The 13,454-nt window shown below is 45.7% G+C and overlaps 1 protein-coding gene and 1 long non-coding RNA gene across 3 annotated transcripts in view; one reads left to right on the top strand and one right to left on the bottom strand.

Annotated features, from left to right (window-relative positions):
* LRGUK (leucine rich repeats and guanylate kinase domain containing) overlaps positions 1 to 4,258 on the bottom strand; it is a 127,205-nt gene extending 122,947 nt beyond the window's left edge. Inside the window, exon 1 of one of the 2 annotated variants that reach the window (XM_077473021.1) lies at positions 3,957 to 4,258. In XM_077473021.1, coding sequence (XP_077329147.1) covers positions 3,957 to 4,124 — 168 coding nt within the window. In that variant the 5' untranslated portion in view covers positions 4,125 to 4,258. The remainder of the gene's footprint in view (positions 1 to 3,956) is intronic. The other variant, XM_077473022.1, reaches the window with a different exon arrangement.
* Positions 4,259 to 4,271: 13 nt separating this feature from the next.
* LOC143963394 (uncharacterized) lies at positions 4,272 to 8,342 on the top strand. The gene is made up of 4 exons (XR_013270954.1): positions 4,272 to 4,352; positions 5,159 to 5,257; positions 5,478 to 6,734; positions 7,093 to 8,342. It is a non-coding gene; the product is annotated as an uncharacterized LOC143963394 (long non-coding RNA).
* The last annotated feature ends 5,112 nt before the right edge of the window (positions 8,343 to 13,454 follow it).

The raw sequence follows: 13,454 nt of genomic DNA, 5'->3' as shown, positions 1-13,454 counted from the left end.
AAAATGCCTTGTTAATGTCAGAGGAGAATGGGCAGACTGGTTCAAGATGATAGAAAGGCAACAGTAACTCAAATAACCACTCATTACATTCAAGGTATGCAGAATGCCATCTCTGATTGCACAAGACATGAACTTTGAAGCAGATGGGCTACAGCCTGACCGGGTGCCACTCCTGTCAGCTAAGAACAGGAAACTGAGGCTACAATTCACACAGGTTTATCAAAATTGGAAAATAGAAGATGTTGCCTGGTCTGATGATTCTCGCTTTTAGCTGTGACATTCAGATGGCAGAGTCAGAATTTGATGTAAACAACATGAAAGCATGGATCCATCCTGCTTTGTATCAAAGGTTCAGGCTGATGGTGTAATGGTGTGGGGGATATTATCTTGGCACATTTTGACCCTCTTAGTACCAATTGAGCATTGTTCAAATGTCATGGCCAACCTGTATTGATGCTGACCATGTCCATCCCTTTAGGACTACAGTGTATCCATCTTCTGATGGCGACTTTCAGCAGGATAATACACCATGTCACAAAGCTCAAATCATCTCAAATTGGTTTCTTGAACATGACAATGAGTTCACTGTACTCCAATGTCACCAGATCCCAATCCAATAGAACACCTTTGGGATGTGGTGGAATGGGAGATTGGCATTGTGGATGTACAGCCGACAAATCTACAGCAACTGTGTAATGCTATCATGTCAACATGGACCAAAATCTCTGAGGAATGTTTCCAACACCTTGTTAAATCCATGACACGAAGAATTAAAGGGGTTGTAAAGCTAAACATTTTTTCACCTTAATGCATTCTATGCATTAAGGTGAAAAAACATCTGGCAGTGCCGCCCCCCCCCCCCCCCCCAAGGCACCCTGTTTTACTTGCCTGACCCCTTGAAAGTCCAGCGCTCGCCTCCGACATCATCTTCGGCGCTCAGCCTGGCAGTTGATTGGCTGGAGTGGATGGATTGAAAGCAGAGCAGCCATTGGCTTGCGCTGCTGTCAATCACATCCAATGACATTGCGTGCCGGGGGCGGGGCCGAGTGATACAGTGAGCGGCTATAGCCGCCGGCTGTATTACGGGAGCGCGCCCGTAAGTGCTTCTCACCATGCGAGGGAACTCGCATTAACGTGAGAAGTACTTGCGGGGGGAAGCAGAGACAGCCGCAGAGGGACCCCAGAAGAGCAGGTTCGGGGCCACTCTGTGCAAAACAAGCTGCACAGTGGAGGTAAGTATAACATGTTTGTTATTTAAAAAAAAAAAAGATTCTCTTTACAACCCCTTTAAGGCAGCTCTGAAGGCAAAAGGAGGTCCAAACCGGTACTAGCCAGGTGTACCTAATAAAGTGGCTGGTGAGTGTAGAACACAATTGTATATATATATATATATATATATATATATATATATATATATATATATATATATATATATATATACATATATATAGTAAAAATATAAAATAAACTTTAACCACTTGCTTACTGGGCCCTAAAAGGTTGTAAACCTCCAAAAAAAAAAAAAAAAACCCTGCAAGACAAAGGCATAATGAGCTAGTATGCATCGCATACTAGCTTATTTTAAAATACCTCAGAAGGATGCCCTGAATCGGCGTCGGCACTCGAGTACACAGCGGACATCTTCTACCAGAGTTACTTCTGGGTCCCTGGCAACGGTGCTGTGATCGGCCGGAGCTGCGATGATGTCACTCCCATGCACGCCAGCCACAGTATGAGTCCTGAAGAAACGGCACCAGTAGCCCTCGTTTCTTCAGTGTGCATGCACTGACGATGTCGGCAGCAGCGCATATACTGAATCTATCCCAAATTTAGGAGCTATTCAAGGTACCTACAGGTAAACCTTGTTATAGGCTTACATATATATATATATATATATATATATATATATATGTGTGTGTATGTATGTATGTATGTGTATATATATATATATATATATATATGTGTGTGTATGTATATATGTATGATAGATAGAGATATATATATATATATATATATATATATATATATATATATATATATATATATATATATATATATATATATATATATATATATATCTATCGAGAGAGAGAGAGAGAGAGAGAGAATATATAAACGTCCTGGATAGATATGAGCTCTAAAGCCACCCAATCACCTTTACAGGGTGGCTGTAGAGGAACCCCACCCCCGCAAACATCCCCAGGCTCTGTAAATGGTCAAGCCAGAGGCCCACGGAAGAGAGGAAAGAACATCAATTCCTCCCTCTCCTGTGTGACAAATGAAGCCAGAGGCAACAAGGATTTTGTCACTTCCGCTTTCAGTGCTGCGTTTCCCTAAATGGTTAGGAAAAAAAAAAAAGATCTGCATTTGACCAGCTGCTTTGGAGGGTAGAGGAGGGATCAGGGGACTATGGAAAGATCAGGGTTCTATTAAAAAGAGTACCCGGCACAGCCCAAGCAATCACAAGCTATATTGTTCATCCCTTGTGATAGCAACAAAGCTGAATGAACATAAGTGTTAAGAAAATACATTTAAATAATACAAATAAAAAAAAAAAAAATGAAAGCCTCCCCTCCCATGATACACATTAGGCTCCGTTCACACAGGGGGCGACACGAGGCGACACGACTTGCCGTGCCGCGACCTGACAAGTCGCCCCCGTTCTGTACTACGGAACCGTTCTAAGAGGAGCGACTCGAGTCGCTCCGACTTAGAAAAAAGGTTCCTGTACTACTTTTGGGCGACCTCGGGGCGACTTGCATTGACTTCTATACAGAAGTCATTTGCAAGTCGCCGCTGAGGTCGCGGCGAGGCAAGTCGTGTCGCCTTGCATCGCCCCCTGTGTGAACCGAGCCTTAGGCTGGGTTCACACTGCTGCGGCAGCGAGAACCGGATGTGATTCGCACCGCACTGCAGTGCAAATCACATCCGATCTCTGTGCGATGAGAGTTCAGCCATACAGATAGTATGGCTGAATTCGCATCACACCCGCCGCAAACTCGCACGGGACCCTTTTTTTGGTCCGCAGCAGAATCGGATCGCATGGGTGCTCACACCATGCGATCCGATTCCTGTCCGAGTTTGCAGACCGCACTGCGATATGCGAACTGATCTGGGGGTGTCATTAAGGTTTCACTGACACTCCCACCAGTCCGCATAGGGCAGTGTGAACTGCCGGCGGGAGACATGTGATGCGGGAACCCGCCACGGATTTGCGGCGTTCCCGCATCGCTTCAGTGTGAACCCAGCCTTAAGGATGAGCTCCGGCGTGTTCGCACAGCCCGCCAGGAAGTCAGTGCAGCACTGCGATAATCACAGGCTGCGAGACATTTCCCGATCTCTGCAGCCGCTCATTGGGATATTGTCTCACTGCCTGTGATTAGCACAGTGCCGACTTCCTGGCGGGCTCTACACATGGGCTGGGCGAACACGCCGGAGCTCATCCTTAATGCACATGTGCAAATGCAAACACAATGCACGCGTATAAAACCGGTGATCGCACCACACATCTAAGGTATCTCCATGAATGTTGCAGTGAGAATAATAATTCCAACACCAGAGCTCATATTTCACTCTCCTTTGGTAACCTGTGAAGCTTCTGAAGTGTCACCTATGGACAATTTTGGGTGCCGTAGTTTGTCATCAGGTACAGCAACACAGGGGAGAGGGAAAGGAGATCAGATAAATCTATTCCTACAATCTATTCCTACAATATTATCTCCCAATGTAAGTGACTGTAAGATTGTATTTTATCATTAGAAGTCACTTTTTAGGGGATTTGATGCTCCCAACTAATAGCTATCAGCCATGTTTGTGCCAATCAGGTCGATGCTCAGGCTGCCATGATAACCAATGAGAATAGGTCTATTGCTGGTGCACAATGAATGCCAGTGACAGGGAGAACCCTCACCCAGTGTCCATCCTTCATGTTCTCACACACAGCCTGTCCTTCTTACCTCCATGCTGTCCTCCTGTTGCTCGCTTTCAGAGTCAGACTCCCTGGGGTCCCTCCAGTTGTCAGGGCTGGGACTCCCCCACCCGCCATCGCTCCTCTCCTCCAAGTCTCGGGCACTGACAAAGGAGAATTCCTCCGGAAGCCCGGCGCTGAAGAGGGTCACAGCCATGTCCAGGGCCGGACAACACACTCCTTTGTACCGTGATTCCTTCACTTTGTTGCCGGGAGACAGATCGCGGTTCCAGGAGCCGCCATGTTGTATACAACTCGGTAACTAGGCGACGCCTGGCGAGGTGATGAGCAATGCATTCTGGGAGGTGTAGTTTCGAGGACACAGGAGGATTACCTGTGTTTAATTGTCTTCCTTCTATGAGGAAGCGCTTTTTTTCCCCTCAGGGTAAGCGAATGTTGTCTTGGAGGGCTTCGTCCCTGAATGTCTTTTTTTCTCCTTAGAAGTTGCATAGAACAGAAGAAATGGTGAATAGTTCAGTTGTTGGAGAAGGACCAAGGTGCTCTGACTGCATCCACCATGACTGATGAGGGAAAGTATGGAAACCCCAAAGAAAACATTTATATTGTATGTATACGAAGTTTTATTATCAATAGACTAAAGCCTCGTTCAGGAAATGTGTGATGACTAGGGATGAGCTGAGGCGTGTTCACATGGAACATGTACAGAGCCTGCTAGGAAGTCCGCGCATCGCTGCGCTAATCACAGGCGGTGAGACATTGCCCCAATGTGTGGCTGCAGAGATCGGGCAATGTCTCACCGCCTATGATTAGCGCAGCGCTGCGTCGACTTCCTGCCAGGCTCTGCACGTGTTCAATGCGAACACACCTGAGTTCATCCCTAGTGATGGCACACTGTTGGTGGAAAATCCGAACATTTGTTCGCTCCATCGGACAATTGTCGGATTTTCCGCAGACACATGTTGGATGGCAGGCTTATAAATTTTCCGCAGACAAATGTCTGTTGTCGGATTTTCCTATCTTGTACAAAAGTCCAAAGTACAAACACGCATGCTTGGAAGCAAGGACGAGCCAGAAGTGGTTGGGCTTGTAAACTAGCGTTTGTAATGTAACATTCGTGACGCGGCAAATTATGAAACCTCAAAATGCAGCGCAATGAAGCAGCTTTGCTGGTGATACTGACGGAGTTCTGCCATGTATTTAAAACCATTTTTTTTTTCTTGTGATATGAAGAATAGGACCAAACAAAGGACCAAATCGGATAGCGATGGTCTAATCTAAAGCACTGTGAGCAAGACCAGATGGAGTCCATCCATCACATAATCAAAAAGAGTAAGCAATATTTCCATCTAACCAATATGTGTAAATTAGCTGTCTGTATATGTGCTTTCTCCAAGTAGGTCTTGATAAATCGAGATAATGTTTTCTCTAATCTTTGTCTGAATTTGTATTTTAAAGATGAAGTTAAATATAAAGCAAATATTAACATTTTTTCATTTTTATAAGTTTTGACATGTATTAATTTTTGAAAGTTTTTTTTCTCTTTAAACAGCGAGGCACAAAAAATTAGGCTACAGACAAGACACCAGAGGGGATGAAAAGACGCTACCCTCGCTCGGGTCCCAATAGGGGAGACAACAAGGCCATCTTCCCCCCAAAAACGTAAATGACAACTTCAAACCCACACATTTAGCCATCGATTCTAGGTGGGCCAAAGGCCAAAGCCGGAACTTAAGGGGTAAAGAACACTTTCTGGTTGCTGCCTGGCTCATCAGTGCCCATTAACTACTTCAATACAGGGCACTTACACCCCCTTTCTGCCCAAGAAAATGTTCAGCTTTCAGCGCTGTTTAAATGACAATTGCGTGTTCATGCAACACTGTACCCAAACAGAATTTTTATCATTTTTATTTTGTTGGTATTTGATCACCTCTGGATTTTTAATTTTTTGCTAAATAAATTAAAAAAAAACTTTTGAAAAACAAAAAGATTTTCTTTTGTTTCTGTTATAAAATTTTGTAAATAAGTAACTTTTTTCCTTCACTGATGAGCACTGATAAGGCGGCACCAATGAGCTGCCACTGATGGGCATTGATAGGCAGCACTGATGGGTGGCATTGTTAGACACCACTGATTCATACTGACACACCGCACAACTGATCGCCGTGATGCACACCCACACGAGCGCGCGGGAGCGGTCGTTCTGTAGGGTCGACATATGACCTCCACCCAGAACAAGAGCCATGCCGCCCACCCGTCATTTGATGGTGGGTGGACGGCAAGTGGTTAATGCAGCCTTGCCAGTCTAGACAGGGGTAGAGTAGAGGCACTGGGGATCACAGTCACACAGAGTCACACCTGCTAGAATGATCATCATATATCCCCTATCCCATAGGAGACAAGAGGGGTGGGGGGCAACTGCAGGAGTTTTTCAATGTTGGCATTTGTCCAGTGTTTGCCCTCTGTAAAATTATATCACCTTCCCTTTTCAATGCATTTTTCACTGAAACAAAAAAGTGCAGCATGGTGAAGTACACTAGTCAGGAGGAAACATTGTCATCAGACCAAGTGCAAGGTTGGTCAACTAATGCAGCAAAATGGATGCTAGAAACAGATGTGACTTGGGGTGGTTTAATGAATGGTGTATTGTGGGGTTTTTTTTTTTATAGAGGAAAGTGAGTGTGGTCAGCTCAACCTAGACCCAGCACAGACTTTGCACTTGTTGACGTAACAAGCCCTGATGCAAGTCAAACAGAGGGCCAAAGAGACCCAGAAGTGGAAGAAACTATTTGTGAGCCTGCTTGTGCAAGTAAGTATTTGAATCTGGCTTCAAATGTGTTTAGATGTCCAAACCAAATACCCACTCAACACATTAGCAAAGTATGTAGTGCCTTAACATTAGCATGGAGAAGGAAGAGGTGTAAGGAGCTGGCAGTGTTGCTAGGTACCTGAGTTTTGTAGACCCAGGCACCAGGGCCAAGATTACAGAGTAGTTGCAGTGGCTACATTCCTAGTAGTGTAGGTGTCTGAAGGGCAAGCAGGTTGCAAGCAGCAATAGACTGGTTAGGTATTTCCAGAAATTAACTAGTAACTTGACCATAATTCACTATGTAGGGCCTCAGCCACTTGACCATCATTCCCTTAATACTGTTTTCTCTTCTTACAAGGTCACGAACTTCCAAGATGCACAATTGGCCGAATGAGTGCAGATATGATGCAGTGTTTGAATGATCGTGAGCAAATAAAGGAGGCTGCCACTGCTTTACAGAGAAAAATACGTGATTATGTAGACATGCTTGCCAAATTTTAAGTTCATCTGGGCTGAGCTGAAGTTTTTTGTTCAACTTGTTGGCTCCTGTTTGCACTTTTCATATTTACATGTTTTTAGGACTTTTAAGCCCTGGTTCACGTTGATGCTACTTCACTTGAAGTAGCACGATTTCTAAGTAGCAAGGTCAGCGTGATTTCAGGTGCTACTTGATAGACATTTGTGTGGCTTCATGTACAGATGTCTATTGAAGTCGTACCTGAAATCAGCAGAAGTGGTGTCACACCGATTGGAATAGTGCCATTGCCTCCAATAAGCTGTGACTTTTCATGCAATTTGATCTCTTAAATCGCTCCAATCTGAACCTAAGCTTTAGCGTCTGAGGTCAGTGTTTTTCCACTCCACTTCCTAGGTGCAACACCAGGTCCTGTTTTATGTGTTTTTCGCAGTATAAAAACGACTATGTGAATTACTAATCTAGAAAATTAGAACATCACCTGTGCCAAAATCAATAAATATAGAAAACATGACCTGGGAATGCATCTTGAGAAGGAGAGTTGGGAAACACTGCCCCTAAGTAATGTTAATTGTAATCTTTCTGTGTTTTGAAGAATCGCAAAGCCAAAAATTGAAGATACCCACAAATTGTGCCTTAAAATTCTTATTTCCCTCATGATCCCATGCCTAAAATGTGTGTCTTTCTCTACATCTACTTTGCTAAAGCCCCAAAACACACAGTGTGTCAACATGTGCTAGCTCCCATCATGGGGTATAAATGGACGTCTTTTGGGGGTGCAACCCCTTCCTCAGACCTACTTTAGTTATGAGGAAGTGGTTACACTGCCAAAACGCATCCATTGATACCCCGTGATGGGAGATGGCACATGTTGAACTTCCATGTAACTATTTTAAAGTGTATGTAAACTCTAACAATAAATTTCTTTTGGTCTATAAAATAGATCACTGAAAGCATTTAATTATGTCTGTTGAACAAGTGAAAAAAAGAATCTTGTGAACTGATAACTACTCTCTGCCTCTGGACTTTTATTAGTTAGCATCGTTCCCTGCAATTTCAGTGGATTATAGTGGAGAAGAGAGGGGGGTGGTTATCTAATGGCAGAATTAAACTTTTAGGTTACTATTAAGAAAAAAAAAGTGTACATGGGTTGATGTCACATGGGGACTATGACATCGTAAGGGGGCGGGGACACCATGTGATCAACCCATGTGACATATACCATGTGACACCGCCCCATTGTCACTATATAAGTGGCAGCGGAGCGTGTCCCTGGCATTCCGGCCGGAGAGCTCGTCGAGTCAACATCTCCAGGAGAAGAAGAAGAACAAGAAGAAGAACAAGAACGGAAGGCGGCGGCGACGACAGCGGCGACAGAAGACCGGGCCACCGCCTGTAAAAGAGCTACAAGAAGGCGCGGTGGCCCGGCAGAAGAACCGAAGGCGGCGACAGAAGAACGGAAGACGGCGACAGAAGACCGGGCCACCGGACCAGGCGCGGTGGCCCGGCAGAAGAACCGAAGAGGGGGACAAGACCCCCGAAGTCGGGAGAAGAGGCCGGCGGCGGGGAGGAAGAAAGCCGGACTCCTCCGCTAGCAAAAGAGCTACACACACATAGCGGAGGAGTCCGGCGAGAAGACCCCCGAAGACCCCCGGAGCTGTGCAATAAAATATTTTTTCTCTGTGTTGTGTTTTTTATTGTACTTTAGTTCACAGGTGAATGGGTAGGGGTACATTGTACCCCATACTCATTCACATAGGGTGGGAGGCCGGTATCCGGGGCCCCCTTCTTAAAGGGGGCTCCCGGATTCCGATAAGCCCCCCGCCCGCAGACCCCGACAACCAACGGCCAGGGTTGTCGGGAAGAGGCCCTTGTCCTCATCAACATGGGGACAAGGTGCTTTGGGGTGGGGGGGCCGCGCGGCCCCCCCTTCCCCAAGGCACCCCCCATGTTGAGGGCACGCGGCCTGGTACGGCTCAGGAGGGGGGGCGCGCTCGCTCGCCCCCCTTTCCTGGCCGGCCGGGTAGCGTGCTCGGACAAGGGTCTGGTGTGGACTTGGGGGGAACCCCCACGCCGATTTTTTTCGGCGTTGGGGTTCCCCTTTAAGCCCATTCCAGGCGGCGGAGCCCGCGACGTCTCCTTCGCGGGCCCCGCCTACCTGTACACGCGCTCGAAATGGGCGGACTTTCCGAGCGGGAACAGTCCGCTCATTTCGAAAGTACAGCGGACAAGCCCACACACGGGCGGACTGTTCGCTCAAACACAGTTTCAGCGGACAGTTTTTCGGAATTTCCGAAAGACTTTGTCCGTCCAACTGTCCGCTGAAACTGTCCGCTGAAAGCCCACACACGAGCGGACTGTCCGCCCAAACACTGTTCAGCGGACAAGGTTGGGCGAACAGTCCGCCCGTGTGTACGCGGCCTTACCTTTGCAATCTGAAGTGCAAACTACTTAGTGTACTCTAAGCAGGTCAACCACTAAGCCTTGTTCACACCATGTGCAGTGACTTCAGTTTCTCTGCATGCCTTCTGCAAGGGCATAAAAAAAACAAAAAACAATTGTGCCCAGTTCATACCACAACACTGGTATCACGTGCAGATTTTTTTCTGCTCCGGAATCTGCAATGTGTATAAAAAAACTGATGTGACATCAACACTGTTGTGTGAACAGGGCACATAACCGACGCGTATGAACACTGATCTCAATGTGCATGAAAAACTCACTGAAGTAATCTCATGTCTCTGCAAGTGAAATCTGTGCGGTTTTCCCATCAGTTTTCATGCACATATGGTGTGAACGAGCCCTAAAGCCTCTTTCACATGGGCAGACTGTTGTTTTTCATCCATGCGTTGACAGATGAAAAACAAACAGCAATGCATGTCTATGGACAAACAGATGATTATTCATTTATGTACATCTGTTTACATACATATCTGTTAAAGTGGAACTTTAGTCACAAAATTAAGTCCTGCTAGATCACTTCACGCTGCTCTGCATATGCTCAGTTGCTCTCTTTTTTTTTTTTTTTAGGCACTGACCAACGTTAGAGGCCAATCTGCTGAGAGCCTTAAAGTGGAATGAAACCCTTCTACAGCTGCTTCTGTTGATCTGCATCAGCCATTGGATGGTTTAACAGTTTGGTTGAGAACACAAGCAAATGTGACCGTTAGAAATCCCAGCATTCCAAGAATGTAACTGCTTGTGAAACAGTTTCGTTTGGTTTGGTTCCGCTTTATGATTTAGGCCCCTTTCACACATGCCTTCAGTTTGTATCATCAGTTTAGTCACGTTTTTTCAAAGAAAAAAAAGATCAATTAACGTCAGTTTTTACATGAGTTCTTTACATCCACTTAACCACTTGAGTGTAATTTTTAGTTTACATTAGAGCTGCACAATTCTGGATAAAATGAGAATCAAATTCTTTTTTTTGCTTAGAATAAAGATCACGATTCGCAGCATAATCTTTCACATTATTCAAATGTCATAAACCATGAAATCAGTCCGAGAACTACGGATAGTCAGCCAAGCCAAAAGTCAGGGATCAAATGTAGTGGAACAGCAAGCAGGATCTGGAGACAGAAGGGATGTCGGCAAAGCAAGTCTTGAACAGGATCGCAGGAGTTTCTGTGATGTTGACCAAGGAGAAGGCAAAAAACCTCTGGACTAGATGGCTTAATTAGGCAGGACTGATGAGCAGGATATCATCAACAGCTGAATAACTGTGGAGAAATAGGAGCTGGCTATTAGCCGACAGCTAAGTGGTACCTACGGGAGTCAACAATAGACTGTACTTCATAATCCTCATGGTTCTCAACCTGTACAGGGTAAGGACGTGGCACAGAGGTGGTAAAGCTGTTGCAGACCAAAGGTTTTAATATGGAGACATGAAATACATTTGAAATATGCATATTAGAAGGAAGGTCTAATGAGTAAGCCACTGGGTTAATCCTGCAAAGAATACAAAGAAAGAAACGCCCAATAAACCGAGGTGCGAACTTCAGTGAGGGAACAGGAAGTTGGAGGTTGCAAGATGACAGCCAGACCCTGTCCCCAACCTGATAGGAAGGTGCAGGCAGGCATCTGTGGTCAGGATGGAGCCTGTACCTATCATTAGCATGTCGCCAAGCCTCCTGCACTTGTGCCCAAGTGGAACGAAGACCACGGAGATGCTCCTCTAACGCAGGAATACTCTGCAGAACAAACAAGTCAGGCAATATGGAAGGTTGGAAACCATAATTCACCATAAATGGGGACAATTGGGAAGCAAAACTCAAGGCACTGTTGTGAGCAAACTCTGCCCACAGTAATATGTCTGACTAGTTGTTATGATGTTCAGAAATATAGCAATGTAGTAATTGCTCCAAGGACTGATTGGCTCGTTCTGTGGCCCCCATTAGACTGCAGGTGATACGCAGAGGAGAAAGCAAGCTGAATTCCCAACTGTGCACAAAAGGTTCGCCAGAACCAGGACACAAACTGACTACCACTGTCCGAGACAATCAACTTGGGTAGCTCATGTAAGCAAAAGATCTCCCGTGCAAAAATGGAAGCCAGTTCCTTAGAAGTGGACAACTTCTTAAGTGGAATACAATTACATCTTTGAGAACCGGTCAACCACCATAAGGATAACTGTGTTCCCCTGGGAGTTGGGTAACTCCACAAAGAAATCCATAGACAAGTGGGTCCAGGCCTTCTCTCCATTGGGTATGGGTTTTAGGAGGCCCACTGGAAGGCGTTGTGGAGTCTTACTCTGAGCACATACGGACCAGGCAGCTACAAATGCAGTTTGGAGTTGGAAGCGACTCCAATTTGGAAGTGGAGAAAAATTGTTGTGACAAGGTGTCAGCCCTTACATTCTTAGGCCGCGTACACACGGGCGGATTGTCTGGCTAACTTAGTCCGCTGAAACGTGTTTCAGCGGACAATCCGCTCGTGTGTGGGCTTCAGCAGACTTTTTCAGCGGACAGTCTGGCGGACTAAGTCTTTCGGAATTTCCGTAATACAGTCCGTCCAAACTTGGTTTCAGTGGACAGTCCGCTCGTGAGTAGGCAAGTTGGACGGACTAAGTATGGCGCATGCTCAGAAAGGATTTACACGGCCGAAGGTTGCATTGCAGTGTATTGGATGTCGTATTTCTAGTCCCGTCGTACGTGCTGTACACGTCATCGCGCAAGCTTTCAGCGGACTGTCTGTTCATCGTGTGTGGTCAAGTCCGTTCATTCAAAAGTAGGACGGACTGTCTGTCGGATTGTCTGACGAACTAAGTTGGCCAGACAATCCGCCCGTGTGTACGCGGCCTTAGTACTGGGTAAGAATGAGACAATGTAATTGAAACTAGACAAGAAAATAGCCAATTGTGCCCTTCTGGGAGAGAGACGTTTAGCCTCAGACAAGAATGTGAGATTCTTATTGTCAGAAAGAATGAGAACCGGCACAGTGGTACCTTCAAGGAGATGTCTCCGTTTTTTTTAGGTCTAAAATGATTGCCAACAGCTCTCTGTCACCAATCTCGTAATAGCACTCCGCAGTTGACAATTTATTGTAAAAAGTAGCCACAAGGATGCATAGCGCTCTCAGAGGTGGGACGTTGAGACAGAAGGGCACCAACACCAGTCTCAGAAGCATCAACCTCAAGAATAAAAGGTAACGTAGGATCAGGATGTGCCAACACAGGAGCAGAAACAAAGGCAGCCTAGAGACTCTGAAAGGCCTTAATGGACTCCGGAGACCAACTCTGTGGTTTACCGTCCTCTCTGGTCAGATCAGTCAGGGGCTTGACCAGAGATGAGAAGTTACGAATAAGCTTCCGATAATAGTTGGCAAAGCCCAGGAAACAATGCAACTGCAGAACTGCCGAAGTTTCTCTGGGTCCATCGAAAAACCAACAGTGGAAATGACATAACCCAGGAATTTAACCTGGTCACGATGGAACTCGCACTTCTCCAGTTTACAATAGAGATTGTTCTCTCTTCGTTTCTGAAGCACATGACAGACATCTGTGTGGTGGCTCTCCAGGGATTTGGAAAATGACGATATCATTGAGATAAACCATCACACATAATTGTAACAAATCTCGGAGCACATCGTTAATAAATTCCTGGAAAACCTCTGGGGCGTTACAAAGGCCAAAAGGCATTACAAGGTACTCATAATGGCCTATTCTGGTATTAAACGCAGTCTGGAGTCAATGAGGGTTCCAAACGTGATCAACTTCTCCAGCTCATTGGGTATATCTCAGGCTGCTA

Source organism: Lithobates pipiens, unplaced genomic scaffold (genome assembly GCF_037356315.1).
Source record: "Lithobates pipiens isolate NorthernLeopardFrog02 unplaced genomic scaffold, aLitPip1_a1.2 Scaffold_8, whole genome shotgun sequence".
Classification (NCBI taxonomy): domain Eukaryota; kingdom Metazoa; phylum Chordata; class Amphibia; order Anura; family Ranidae; genus Lithobates; species Lithobates pipiens.
The sequence above is the reverse complement of the archived record's forward strand: the minus strand, read 5'-3'. Positions and strand labels throughout refer to the sequence as shown.